General features: G+C 45.2%; 1 protein-coding gene across 13 annotated transcripts in view; it reads left to right on the forward strand.

Annotated features, from left to right (window-relative positions):
* PTPRT (protein tyrosine phosphatase receptor type T) overlaps window positions 1-13,543 on the forward strand; it is a 767,160-nt gene that overhangs the window by 404,171 nt on the left and 349,446 nt on the right. For 12 of the 13 annotated variants that reach the window (XM_064167548.1, XM_064167549.1, XM_064167557.1 and 9 more), the window contains 2 exons: window positions 6,599-6,870; window positions 12,791-12,872. In XM_064167548.1, coding sequence (XP_064023618.1) covers window positions 6,599-6,870; window positions 12,791-12,872 — 354 coding nt within the window. Of the gene's footprint in view, window positions 1-2,274; window positions 2,357-6,598; window positions 6,871-12,790; window positions 12,873-13,543 lie in introns of those variants that run through there. The other variant, XM_064167560.1, reaches the window with a different exon arrangement.

Genomic DNA, 13,543 nt, shown 5'->3' on the forward strand with positions numbered 1-13,543 from the left:
CCCACCCCAGGTTGCCCAGGATCCTGGCAGTTTTGGCATCTCTTCTCCTAGGCAACTGGCAACAGAACAAGGGGACACAGTCTCAAGTTGTGCTGGGGAAGGTCTAGGCTGGATGTTAGGAGGAAGTTCTTCACAGCAAGAGTGATTGGCACTGGAATGGGCTGCCCAGGGAGGTGGTAGAGTCCCTGGAGGTGTTCAAGAAAAGGCTGGATGAGGCACTTGGTGCCATGGTCTAGTTGACTGGATAGGGCTGGGTGCTAGGTTGGACTGGATGAGCTTGGAGGTCTCTTCTAACCTGGTTGATTCTATGATGCTATGATTCTTCAGAGAAGGAGACTCCACTACCTCTTTAGGTGGCCTGCTTCAGGGCTCTGGCATCTTCAGAGTAAAGACATTTCTCTTCATGTTCAGGTGGAGCCTCCTGAGTTCCAATTCTTGCTCCTTGCCTTGGCCTATAACTGGGCACCACTGAAATGAGTCTGGCTCCATCTTCTTGCCCCTGCCCCCATCCCTTCAGCTATTTATGAGGGTTGATCAGATCTCCTCTCAGGCTGTTCTTCTCCGGGCTGAACTGCCCCAGGGCTTTCAGCCGTTTCTTATTACAGAGGTGCTTCAGGCTGCCCAGCATCTGCACCCTCTACTGGACTCTTTCTAGTAGTTTCCTGTTCACTTGAGCTGGGAAGCACAGAAGTACACCCAGTACTGCAGATCTGGTTTCACTGGTGCAGAGTGGAGGAGGAGAGCTTCCGTTGACCTGCTGTTTTCAGTTCACTGTTGATTTTTTGACACTTGAACTTTCTGGATGAAGGAAACAAAACAATGAGGCTCTATGACTTTTTGTCTGCTGTTCTTATCTTTCAGAATTGCATTTACAGTGCCCTAAATAAGAGTTTCTCCAAGATACCTTTTCTTTTATCCAGATCCTTGCCTGGAGGCATTTAAGTGACTTTCAGTCATCCACCGATCAATAATTTCCATTTGTGACATGTAAATTCATTCCCTGGTTCTTTCTGTGAGCAGCAAATGTGACAAGTGGTTGGTTGGGGCCAGACCAGATTGTATCTCTTTTATTTGCACAGAAAGGTCTATCAATTGAGAATAAGTCCTATTAGCTTCAGTTCTGTGTTCAGTCTAAAGAAGGCTGTCAGGCTCTGCCTCACAAGGTGTCAAGTTTATTAAGGATAATAAGGAAAACCACACTTGTCCTTAAAAGGTTGGGTGGGATTTTTTTATTTAGAATCATAGAATCAACCTCCAAGATCATTCAGACCAACCTAGCACCCAGCCCTATCCAGTCAAATAGACCATGACACTAAGTGCCTCTTCCAGGCTTTTCTTGAACACCTCCAGAGACAGCCACTCCACCACCTCCCTGGGCAGCCCATTCCAATGCCAATCACTCTCTCTGCCAACAACTTCCTCCTAACATCCAGCCTAGACCTCCCCAGGCACAACTTGAGATTGTGTCCCCAGGAGCAGAGCCCAACCCCCACCTGGCTACAGTGTCCCTTCAGGTAATTATAGACAGCAATGAGGTCACTCCTGAGCCTCCTCTTCTCCAGGCTAAACACCCCAGCTCCCCCAGCCTCTCCTCATAGGGTTTGTGCTCCAGGCCCCTCACCAGCTTTGTTGCCCTTCTCTGGACACCTTCTAGCACCTCAGCATCTCTCTTGAATTGAGGGGCCCAGAGCTGGACACAGCACTCAAGGTGTGGCCTGACCAGTGCTAAGCACAGGGGCAGAATAACCTCCTTCTTCCTGCTGGCCACACTGTTCCTGATGCAGGCCAGGATGCCATTGGCTCTCTTGGGCAGCAGGGCACACTGCTGGCTCATCTTCAGCTACTATCTACCAGTACCCCCAGGTCCCTTTCTTTAATTTTTTTTCCTGGTGAGAGCAATTTTCTGCAGCTCTAAGTGATGTTTGCTGCTCATACAAGCTGCTTGGCATGGACATTTACAGCAGGGCAGCAGATCTCAGCTGCCGATGCTGGAGCCTGTCAAGGAACCTTTTGACGTTCAAGAGACCCAGGAAACTACCAGAGAGAGTTCAGCAATGGCTACAAAGGCACTAAGGAGCCTGGAGCACATCTGTACACAGTTAACCCTCCTGGGGGAGTGATTTTGAACCATACCCCAGATGGTCTTGACCCCTCCCTGGGAGTGGGTCTGAACACTGCCAGGTGATGGTGGTTAGCCCACTCCCACTTCCTGAGATCCATAAAAGCAGGGGGATTTCTTGTTGCTCTTAATCCCTTGCCTCCTGCTCGACAGCAACCACTATCCTGTTCCTGGTTCTCTTTGTTTCACCACGTGGCCATCACCCATTGCCATCAAATCTGGTTGTATATTTACAGGGTTTGTACTTTGTTTTCCCTTCCCTACACCTTTGTGACTTCCCTACCTCATATACCTTTTATTTATTGTTAAACTTCTTGTAACTTCCAAGTCACAGTGAGATCATTGATTTGGGTCTGCTTACCTTCCTCTCTCTCTCTCCATCTAATTCCTTTTCTTTTGGGAAGGAAGGGGGAAGAGGGAAGGGCATCCTAGAAATTGTTATTGGTTCTTCCAATTATATTTGAGTCTCTGGGAAATTTAAATTAGAGCCAAGGCAATCTCTGTGAGGAGGAAAGGCTGAGAGCCCTGGGGGTGTAGAGCTTGGAGAAGGGCAGCCTGAGAGGGGTTCTTTTTAACCCTCATAAAAGGGCAAGAAGATGAAGCCAGACTCTTTACAGTGGTCCCCAGTGACCAGACAAAGAGCAACAGGCACAAACTGGAACCCAGGAGGTTACACCTGAACATGAGGAAAAAATCCCTTGCTGCGAGGGTGCTGGAGCCCTGGAGCAGGCTGCCCAGAGAGGTTGTGGAGTCTTCTCTGGAGAGATTCCAAACCCATCTGCACATTGTGCTTCTGGGCAACCTGCTGTGTGTGACCCTGCTTTAGCAGGAGGATTGAATAGGGTGTCCCTGGACATGACAGGGGGATTGGAACTAGATGATGCTTGTGATCCCTTCCAACCCTGACTGATTCTATGACTGGATGATCTCAAAGGCCCCTTTCTATCTCTCTCTGCTGTGGGATTTTGTGAAATAAGAAACTATGACTACTTTACATTTGATAGTTGCTTATAAAGCTACTTTTTCAGTAGCTAGGACCAATTCTTTCACCAGTGCTAACAGTAGCTGGATATTTCGCTTGCCCATGTTGTCTGCTACTGGATTCAGGCTCCTCACTCCAAAATCTTCAGGAGTTGCAGTAGAGGCCATTGGCCACTTCAAATAGTTTGTGATTCGTGGTTTTGTGGGTGGCAAAAAGTAAAAAGAAAGTTATTATGGCTTTGAACTTTCTTCTAAAAGCTGATGTGGTTTTTTTTCCACCAGAGGAAAGCTTATTTTTAACCCTGAAAGTAAGTGAAATACTGTTTAACTTGTTCTGTCATTGAGACACCTACCTCCTGCAGTGCAAGACTCCTCTGTGGTAGGCACAGCACAGCTCCAGAGTAGGTTTTTTTTTAGGGTAGAAATCCATATATTATGCAAGTCAAGGTAAAACAATATAGAAGGTGAGAAGGTTGCCCAGAGTTGGTGTCTTCTCCCAGGCATCCAGTGACAGAACAAGAGGACACAAGCTGTGCCTGGGCAGGTTCAGTCTGGCTGTTAAGTTCTTCACAGCAAGAGTGAGTGGCGTTGGAATGGGCTGCCTGGGGAATTGGTGGAGTCCCCATCCCTGGAAGTATTTAAGAGGAAGCTGGATGAGGCACTTAGTACCATGGGTTAGTTAATGAGAAGGGTTAGATAATATGTTGGACTGGATGATCTTGGAGGCCTTTTCCAAGATCTGAGTGATTCTGTGATCTGAGTGAGATCACAGAACCTTAGAGGTTGGAAGGGATCTCCAGAGATGATCTAGTCCAACCTTCCTGCCAAGGCAGGATCACCCAGGGTAGTTCACACAGAAATGCATCCAGGCAGGTTTGGAAAGTCTCCAGAGGAGACTCCACAACCTCTCTGGGTAGCCTGCTCCAGGTCTCTGTCACTGTGCCCTGTGATCCAGTCAGTGAGGGCTCAAAAGTGTTCAGGGCTCCTTCTCAGTGTGGCAAGCACTGATCAAAACCCTTGTGGATGCTCAAGAGCTCTGCTTTTCTGTTCTGTTTTGTTGTTCCATCATCCTTAAGGATCAGATCTGGCAGAGGTAGAACCTGTCCTTGCTGCATGCACCTTGTACTGACTCTTGAAGTGGCATTGCCACGCTTTGGGCAGTGCCTTTCGCAGCAGCTGCTCTGCTGCTCTACTACTCAGCAGTTTTGCAAGTGCCTTTCCTCCCAGCTCCTCAGTAGAAGAGTGATTCTTAGGGCTGATCTTGCTTTATTTGTAAGGGAAGATAAGGCAGACGTGCACGGACAGACATCATGGAAGTCAGTGGCATAATTAGTCCCGGAGACCAGGCTGTGAGTTTTCCAGCCTATTCCCCTAACTATTAGGCTGTTTTGCCTCTTCAACCCTCTTGGCAGTTGTGCTGCTTTGGTAATAAATTATCTTAGGTTGCAGAAACAGAATCTAAGTCTCAGTCTCTGAAAAATGTAATTTAGTTGGGTGTGTTTCTAAGAGCAACACATATCCAGTACTTGCTGAGGAAGGGGATTTTGTGGTTGACTGGGAGCAGAATTAGATCCCCAGTGAGCATTTGTCAGGATCCCATCTCATGGACTTTATTAGAGAGAAACTGCAAAGTTTGGGTTCAGCTCTTCTGTTTCTTGAAGCCCTTGCTATGAATCTGGACTTCCTTGATTTGGGGCCATTTTTATTTCCAGCATACCAGAATGAAAGATAGGATTGGCAGAGAGCATCTTGCCCATAAATTTTGCTCTTTCCTAGTGCAACCTCTTTCCCTGCTGTGCTTGCATTGTGCCTGAATTTTCTGAGGTCTCTGGAGTGTCTGATTTTTTGGGAAGATTGACTTCCTCTGCATCCCTTCTTTTCAATCCTTTACAAAATGCATATATATCACATAAACACAGGGGGGAAAACATGCTTGTGGGAGAAAGTTGCTGGTATCTATTGGCATAAATTTAGAGTGTATGGCTGTTCACTGCACAGAATTGATCAAAATGTTTATCCAGCTCATCTGAGTGGCACACTGCTAGGGCACAGAGGAGGGAAAGTCAATAGGTTAGAAGCGAGGCAAGGCTTTTCAAACTCAATCTTTTGTGATCTGCAAGAGGCCAGCAGAGAAATACATTGGTAACATGGCTTGGCAGCAGCATTGCAGTGCAGAGTGTCAAGGGGGCTGCACTTGATTAAAAATTATCATGCCTGGCTGCTGACACAGGGATTTTCCACTCCCCCACCACAGCCTTGGTATTTTCTTCAGCCTTTTCTGAACGTGAGTATCTCTATGCACATAAAGGGGATCCTTTAAGCAGAATTGAATCAAATAACTCTCATAATGTTTTCTGCTTATTCCTAACATTTGTCACCTTGATGCATCTGTGAAGAGATAAGTGGAGACACAATGTGCTGTGAAATAACTGCTTGATGAATCAAAATGAGAGTTCAACAGCAAGTGCTGTGGTTAATGTGATGCAAGCTTCCAGGTTAACAAACTCATAAATTGTCTTGGTATCTATTTCCCTCCCTAGATTCAGCCTGTCCTTCCCTCCTAGAAGACTAATTGTCCTTGTTGCTTTATTTCCAGTCAAGATGTTGATGTTATGCTAACAGACCTAACTCATTTGGGCTCTGGAGATTGGGTTTTTCTTAACACATCTCACCCCTCAGTGGTTTCCAGTGCCAAGAGGAAGGTTTCACAGGTACAGCGAGGCATGAAGCAGGCAGAGGCCACGTAGGCAAACATCTGAGAATCTGAATTTGGAGAATTTGCTCCCAAACATTTGAGAATTGGGTTCCTTGTTGTAGATTTCGTATCGAGGGTGTCTTTGGGGAGCTGTATGTGGTAGGAGATCCTGCTTTCTGCTTGTGCTATGAGTGGCTGTGTTGTCACAAGGTTGTCAACTAATAAAAGCAAAATAAATAGTACTTTTTATTTTGGCTTTTAAGTCCCCTAATGAAAGTGGTTCTTGTTGGCTCTGAATCTGTTTGTATTTCTACCCTGTGATGTTAATATCCTTTCCTCTTGATAGCTACCAACTAGCATAAAAATAGGTTGAGATCTTCAGATCAGTGTTCTGTTTTCTGGCTTCTAAGGGAATCACTGACTTTTCACAGATTCATACAAAGGTTTAGGTTGGAAGGGACTTCAAAGGTCATCTATTTCCAACCACCCTGCCATGGGCAGGGACACTTTCCACCAGCCCAGGTTGCTCAAGACCTCATCCAACCTGGCCACGAACACTTCCAGAGAGGAAACATCCACAACCTCCCTGGGCAACCTGTGCCAGTGTCTCCCCCCTCAATGTAAAGAATTTCTTCCTAATCTCCAGTCTAAATCTCCCCTCCTCAAGCTTAAAGCCATTGCCCCTCATCCTGTCACTAGGATTTAAAAACCCTTCCTGGCTTTCTTGTCTGATGGCCAAACCTGGTTGTACTCCAGCAGCCAAGCAAACCCATTCTTTGTTCTCTCTTTGATTTCCTCTGCAGGCTCCTTCATGATGGTGAACAGCTCCGGGCGGGCGTCTGGGCAGAAAGCTCACTTGCTCTTGCCCACGCTGAAGGAGAACGACACTCACTGCATTGACTTCCACTACTACTTGTCCAGCAGAGACCGCTCCAGTCCCGGCTCGCTCAATGTCTATGTGAAGGTGAATGGAGGTCCCCAGGGCAATCCCATATGGAACGTCTCGGGGGTTGTGACAGAAGGCTGGGTGAAAGCAGAACTTGCCATCAGTACCTTCTGGCCACATTTCTACCAGGTATGAGGCTGCAATATTTATCACTCTTTTTCCTTTGCATGTCTGTCTTGGTATGAACTAAGCTATTGTTAGCAACAGGTGTCCTGAAAGCCAGATCCCTACCATGCCTTTTCCCAAGCACTTTTATAGCAGAAGGGTTCTGTAGGCATCTTCTCATACTTCTTCCTGCTTCACTCTTTTTCTTCAGTTGTCAGGATACAGAGTGGTTGGTAGACTGCTGGGAATCAAAGGACTGGCAAGACAAGACCCAGATGTTCACCATGAAACTGGCACATAAGCAGCCTTGTAGTGGCACTTTCTGGGGCACTGTGTAACTGTAAATGCAACCAGGGCACTAGATGTGTGACTGGAGCTCTGAATACATTTGTTTGAACTGTTTTTGACCCTTGGTTCTATAAGAAGGAATGTTTGTTTAGCTTTGCATCTGAGTCTTCCCTGTGCTCATCTGAGACTTGGAAGTGCTTAAGCTCCTAATAAAATCTTGCACCATGTTCTTAACTTGAGTGCCATGGGTTAGGGCTGGGCCAGCCTCCAAATGAGTGGCAGCTGCTCCCTGATGACCTTTCTCTCTTCCAAAAGGGAAGAAGCGATAGAGATTGATGGCATGGGATGGGGGTGGGGGTAAGTAGGATGGGAAGAGAGACTGGTGGGATGGAGGAGCCAGGGGGGAGTGGGGCAGGAAGAAACTAAACCATCTGGGATGAAAAGAAGGACAATCCAGTGAAATAGAGACAAAGAGACATAAACTGATATGGAACCCCACCCTTGATAGCAATGATGTCACCATCAACACTGATGCTGAAGGCAGGTGTTGTGCAAGTTCCAGACTGGGCTTAGGGGCAGATGGTAACTGAATTCAGGAGCTGGGTTCTGGAACTGGATCCAGGAATACCCATATCAGGTCCAAAAGCAGAATGGGCAGAGTCCTCCTGGGATACCAGCCAGTGAAGAAGAGGCTGATCCTGGTGGTCCCTCAGTTTGATCCTGAGGATACTGTCCATGGGGTGCAATCCCTTGTTGATCAGTTGAGAGCCACTTGTCCTGTCTGCTCTTCCCTGCAGGTGCCACCTCTGACTGACTGTACCCCAATGTAGGGCACAAGTTGTGGCAGTGCCCTTGGTTGTGCACAGGAGCAGGTCTCAGCCAGAGCCTTTCTGCAGCCCAGGTTTTGGCAATGACTCTTCCCAGAAGTTTCTCCTAGCTGTGCAAACCAGCCCTGAACTTCAGAAAGTGCCACACTGAGCTGAGACTGAGCTGGGGGTCCAACTCCCTGAACAGAAACAGCTCTGCTCTAGCTCAGGACCGTGAATATACTCTTCACCAGTTCCTATGTTTCTCTTTTTACCACTGATGGCAACATAACTTATTCTGTTAGATTGAATTTTTTTTTGTCAACAAGCACAAAGTTGAGGTAAAGTTTATGGATGAGTTGGGTTTTGGTCTGATTAATTATGCAGCTACTTGCTAATTGTCCACTTTAAACTTAATGTAGCAAGTATACAGTCATTGGTTTAGTTTTAATTAGACAAGATTGCACACAATGGACTCTCACACTTCTCCTTAGGCATTGAAGACGTGCTTTTGTTGTGGTTTATGTTCAAGGCAGAAACATTTAAAAGCCTGGGGGGTAATTGCACCCTAAACCTTTCAGGAGAAGCTGATGCACATGTGATGCTAATAAAAGAGGCGAGTGAGATAGGAATTACGACTGAATAAGCTATGAAAAGGCAGCAAATAGTCTGTGGGTATAAAACAGCAGGTAGAAAAGCTTTCACTTTTTGTGCTCTTTTTGCTTCTAATAACTGGGTAGGAGGTCTATAAAATCTGAGCCGAAGTAGAATGCTTTAATATTCTGAAAGAGAGTTGGGGATATCAGCAGACTACGTAGTGCTTACTCCACAGGAGGAGAGGAAGGCATAAAGAGATGCAAATGCATGAAAAGTGGCACTTGAAGGGTTGTGCACAACTTCTCTCTTGTGCCAGAGTCCTGTTAAAGTGCTTATCCTCCTTTTGCATTACCATGAACCTGGGTGTGAACCAGAATTTGCTTGGTAGTGGTTGCTGCACAGAGATAACAGAAATGATCCTTCACCCAGCTAATCAGTGCTTGAAAACACGGAGAAGACAGTCTGATCTCACAGCAAGAGAGATCCTGCTCTTGGATATACCGACAGTAGACTTCCTGAGCCTGCCTTACTTCTTTGACAAGTCCTTCTGCAGGTCAAGTTTGCTTTTCCTGAGCAAGAAAAAGCCTTTAAATCAAACAGCAATTTTTCACTGCTGCACAAAACTGAACAGATTTGAAGCCAGAAGTGACTGTCTAGGAGTAATTCCTCCCTAGAAATTGCAAGAGGGTTTTGGATTTATTTTTAACTTTTGGATGCTGTTTCCTTCTGCTTCTGTTTGTATTCTTACTCCTGAAATACAGCATTTAAAATCTGACCTCTGTCCAACTGTTAGGGGGAGGAATCTTAAGAGGCTGGACTATCATCAATCCTTGATTTTATACACCATTGTCTGTCGAGAGTCTGCAGTCCTCTGAGATTCTACATTTTGTCAAGGTTTAAAAAAAAGAGAGAGAGAGAGAATGAAAGAAAAGCAGGCAGGAAAAAAAAAAAGAAGAAAACCAAACCTTAAGCTTGCAAAAGTGAAGAGGAAAATACAGCCAAGGACTTAATGAAAATTATTGTTATTTGACAGCCTAAAGGAAGGCATCTGACTTAAGGAGTCAGAGGTGGCAGGATGACAAAAGCTTGGGTGTACTGTTGCCTTGGGAGTGTCTCTCTTCACACTGAACAATTTAGGATGTGCCACTGGAGTGTTATTTGTCAGCTTTAAATCAAAATTGCATGTCTGGAGAACTCTTTGTAGGCAGGAGGCCTGAAAGCATGTTCTATATTTCAAAAGCACCAGGTAAAACAGGAAAAAAAAAGAAAACCCAGGCTTTTTTTTTCCCCTGGATAATGAAATCTGTGTCAGGCAGAATGTGGCTTATTTTCTTAATGCACAGAAACCACCCCACCTTCAATTGCAGCCTGCAGAATTCAGTCAGGCAAAAGAAAAATGTGAAGCTACCCACTCTGGAATTGAGGCTTCACCAAGTGCTGTGAGCTTTGGAGATGTGACTAGTGGAGAAGCAGCAAGCAAGTCGATTTTCAGAGGTTGTGATTTAGGTCTGGCAGTTCTGTGCGAGGGTTGTATGAGTCACCTGGATCCAAAAGTGCTCTGCTGAGATGGAGGTGTGGGCATGGGGGAGATTTATGGTGTCTACCCAAGAGTTACTCGTAGCTGGATTCCCAGCCTGCAGATGTTTTGAGTGCAGTGAGAAAAAGCTGTAATAGTTCTTGGAGAAAGGTAATACATGTAATCTTGAATTACTGCTTGCCATAAGGATGAACTTAGTCCCAGAATGCACCAAGGGCAGCACTAGAGTCTGCCAGAGAGAGGTTTTTTTGATGTATAGCAAGGAACGATATTGATCCACGCCAGGAGAAAACTGTTGTACCACAACAGATGAGCCAGGCTGCTCTGGAAGCACAGATGTGGTTGCTGTAGAGCAGCAGTGAAATGTAGAATGCTTTATTGGTCAGGAAACATGAAATGACTTCGCATTTGCAGTTCTCAGAAGCATTAAATGGTTTTTAAGAGTGCAGGTTTGCATTTTGTCATCTGTATTCATTTCTGAGACATTCCTTAAGTGGAAGGCACTGTTAAATGTCTGTGTCTCAGCCATTGTGCTACGTTTCCAACTGAAGTTAAAAGGACACCAGAGATACTCGGTGTGAAACATACAGAACTTGGCTCCCTGAGCTTGGATTTTGGGCTTTTCCCTGTGCGGGATCTGAATTCTCTGATAGCAAAACTTGGGTGCATTGATAGGGCTGAGATGCTACAAAACACAGAAGTGACAGCAAAGTAGTAGTTTGAACTGGGAAGTAACAACACTATCCCAGTGTAAAGTGGGAAAGATAACAGTCAAAACAGTGCTGTGTGAACTGAGAGGAATCCTTCACTCTGCAGTGGGTTCTGCACCCATATGGATGAGTTTGGAGAAGCTGACCAGCTGAAGTTGCTTTGTGCTGGATTGATTAAAGACTCTGTCCATGTGAGGACAACAGAAGACAATCCTCTGTGTATTAGGGCTTCCTTTTGCCACAGGCTAACAGCAAATACCAAAGCCTTGGAGAACTTTTCTTCCCAAGTTCTTGGCTTGCAGGAAATGGAGAACTGGTTGATGGTGGCTTATAGTAGCTCACAAATGCAAGAAGAAAAGAAGGGTTTGGAGCTGCATTAGTCGCATTCCAAGTCTGAAGGAAGTCACAGGAGTTGCTTTTGTGCCCCTCCCAGTGTCATTTTTCTCATTAATGACATTGTATTTCCAAAATGAATTATAAATTCCTGAACTAAGGACTTCCTGTATACAGTCCCTAAAAAACCTGTCAAGAACCTTGACAGCATAAACCACTTTTTGATGTTCTCTGGGTTATTATATCTTCTAGGCACTCGTTCTTTGGACAGCCTAAGTTTTTCTTCCCTCCTCTGGAGCTGGCCTTTGTTTCTACATATTGCTAGCACTCGAGCTTTTCTTAGTTTATGTTTTTGCCTGTTGATTTTTGTGCTCTACCTGCTTTTATCCTGCCTTGTTTCTAATGGACATATGTCAGAAGATGTCGTAGTTTTGAATTGGGGCAGCAGATCCTATAAGGATCATCAAGTCCAACTCCCTGCTTCTCCTACCTGAAACTAAACCATATGACAAAGAGCTCTGACAGGCTCGGTGCTGTGACCTCTTCCCTAAGAAGCCTCTTGGTGAAGAACCTTTTCCTTAATGCCCAATTTGACCTTTTTCAGATGCAGCTCTCATGTCCTGTTGGTGGTTACCAGGGACAAGCTCAGCACCTGCCCCTCCACTACCCCTTGGGAGGAAGCTGTAGACTGTAGTGGGATCACAACCCACAACTCATGTCCTATCTTCCTCTCGTTGTTGGACAATCTGCACCACATTTAATGCTGTCTTCTCATTTTTAGCCATCTCGTTTAGTAGTAGCTAACTTGGCTTTAGTAGTCTCTCTATCAGTGTTACAGGCTTCTCTTTTTTTTCCCTCACCAGTGTTTTTAAACAGCCTGTATGATTTTAATAACAGGATGCTACAGATCAGAGCAGTTTCCCAGGTAAAATCACGAGGCCATAAGGAAGAATGAGATTTGTGCTCATCTGTAATTGGATATCGCTCTGTTAAACCCAAATTAGTGCAACACTTCCATTATTCAAGTGCATGAATGAACTAGAAAGTGCTGGTTAGTGTGCCACTAATGGAGAGAAGTGCCACGTGTGGTTACAAAGATTATTCATTCAGAGGCAAGCTTAGTCCAATGCAGGGAAAAGCAGAAACAGCTGAATTATATCTGGGGGGAATCTTATTTCCATGCACTAACTAGAATCCAGGGGCAGCCCTGGAAAGCAGTTTGCTTTCTAATACTGCAGTGACCATGTCTGCCAGATGAAGGTTTTTCTCCAGATGAACCCATGCAGGGTTATTGATTCAATAAGAGAATTTTATCTCACATCCAGCATTCTCCACCATTTGGAGGCATACTAAGAACAAGATGTCAGATGATTATCCACTTAGTGTTCTGGGGCTGGTGTATGAGGCGTGTCTATACACAGGGCATTTCTTGCTCTTCCAAATGAAAGCAGCACACTGTTGCCTCTAATCCTCCTGAACGTTGCTCTAACTTTTTTGCTTTCCACAGCAAACAGATTTTCAGTCTTTGGTGTGCATATAAATCCTGAACTGCCTTGGGTATCCCTTTGTTCTTAGTGGTGAAATGCCTCAAAATACTCAGGTATTGGGGTAAGAGCCAAAGGACTAAGGTAGCTGTTCTTCCTAAGAAAGCTTTGTCTCATTTTGTATTCCAGGTGATCTTTGAGTCTGTCTCCCTGAAAGGACACCCAGGTTACATAGCTGTGGATGAAGTCAGAGTTCTCGCCCATCCATGCAGTGAGCACTCTTTGTTTTTCTAACTGTGTCAGCGTGTTCTGTGCTAAGCTTCACAGTCCAAAAAGAGTCACTTACCCACTTGGGTCACCACTAAAATGTCTCATCTCTCTCTGGGCCACCTAAAGACAGTCAGCTTTGCACACTTATGTAACTTGGTGAATGACAAAAGGGCAGTCAGTTTACGGCTAGCACCAGGACATCTGAGGAAGTCTCTTTTCCTCTCTTGTTCTGACAACATAAAACTGATTAGTTTATTATTTCTGAATCATGCTGTGGTAGAAAACAATCTGAAAAGCTTCTGATAATACTCTGTGTGGTTCTTCAGAAAAGAAGAAACAAACAAATAGCTCCAATATTTCCTTGGTAAAGGACATATCCCAAAGGTCTCTCTCATAGCAAATGTTAAGCCTGCTCAGCACCCCTGCAAAAAAATTAACAATAAATCTCACTCAGACAATGCACTTGCAAGGAAGTAGAAGCTAAAGCAGGCTGATTATGCTGCTGAAAAATATTAGTGCCCATCTCTTCTATTGCAGACACAATAATAAGCTTAGCATTTTGTGCTCTGTAAAGAAACCTCCAGCTTTGCTCTTTGAGCCTGCCTGGTGTCTGTGCATCTGCAGAGTGGCTTGGGGACTCTGTGTGCTGATCTGGTGGATGTAGTAACAGTT

Source organism: Pogoniulus pusillus, chromosome 29 (assembly GCF_015220805.1).
Source record: "Pogoniulus pusillus isolate bPogPus1 chromosome 29, bPogPus1.pri, whole genome shotgun sequence".
Lineage (NCBI taxonomy): Eukaryota > Metazoa > Chordata > Aves > Piciformes > Lybiidae > Pogoniulus > Pogoniulus pusillus.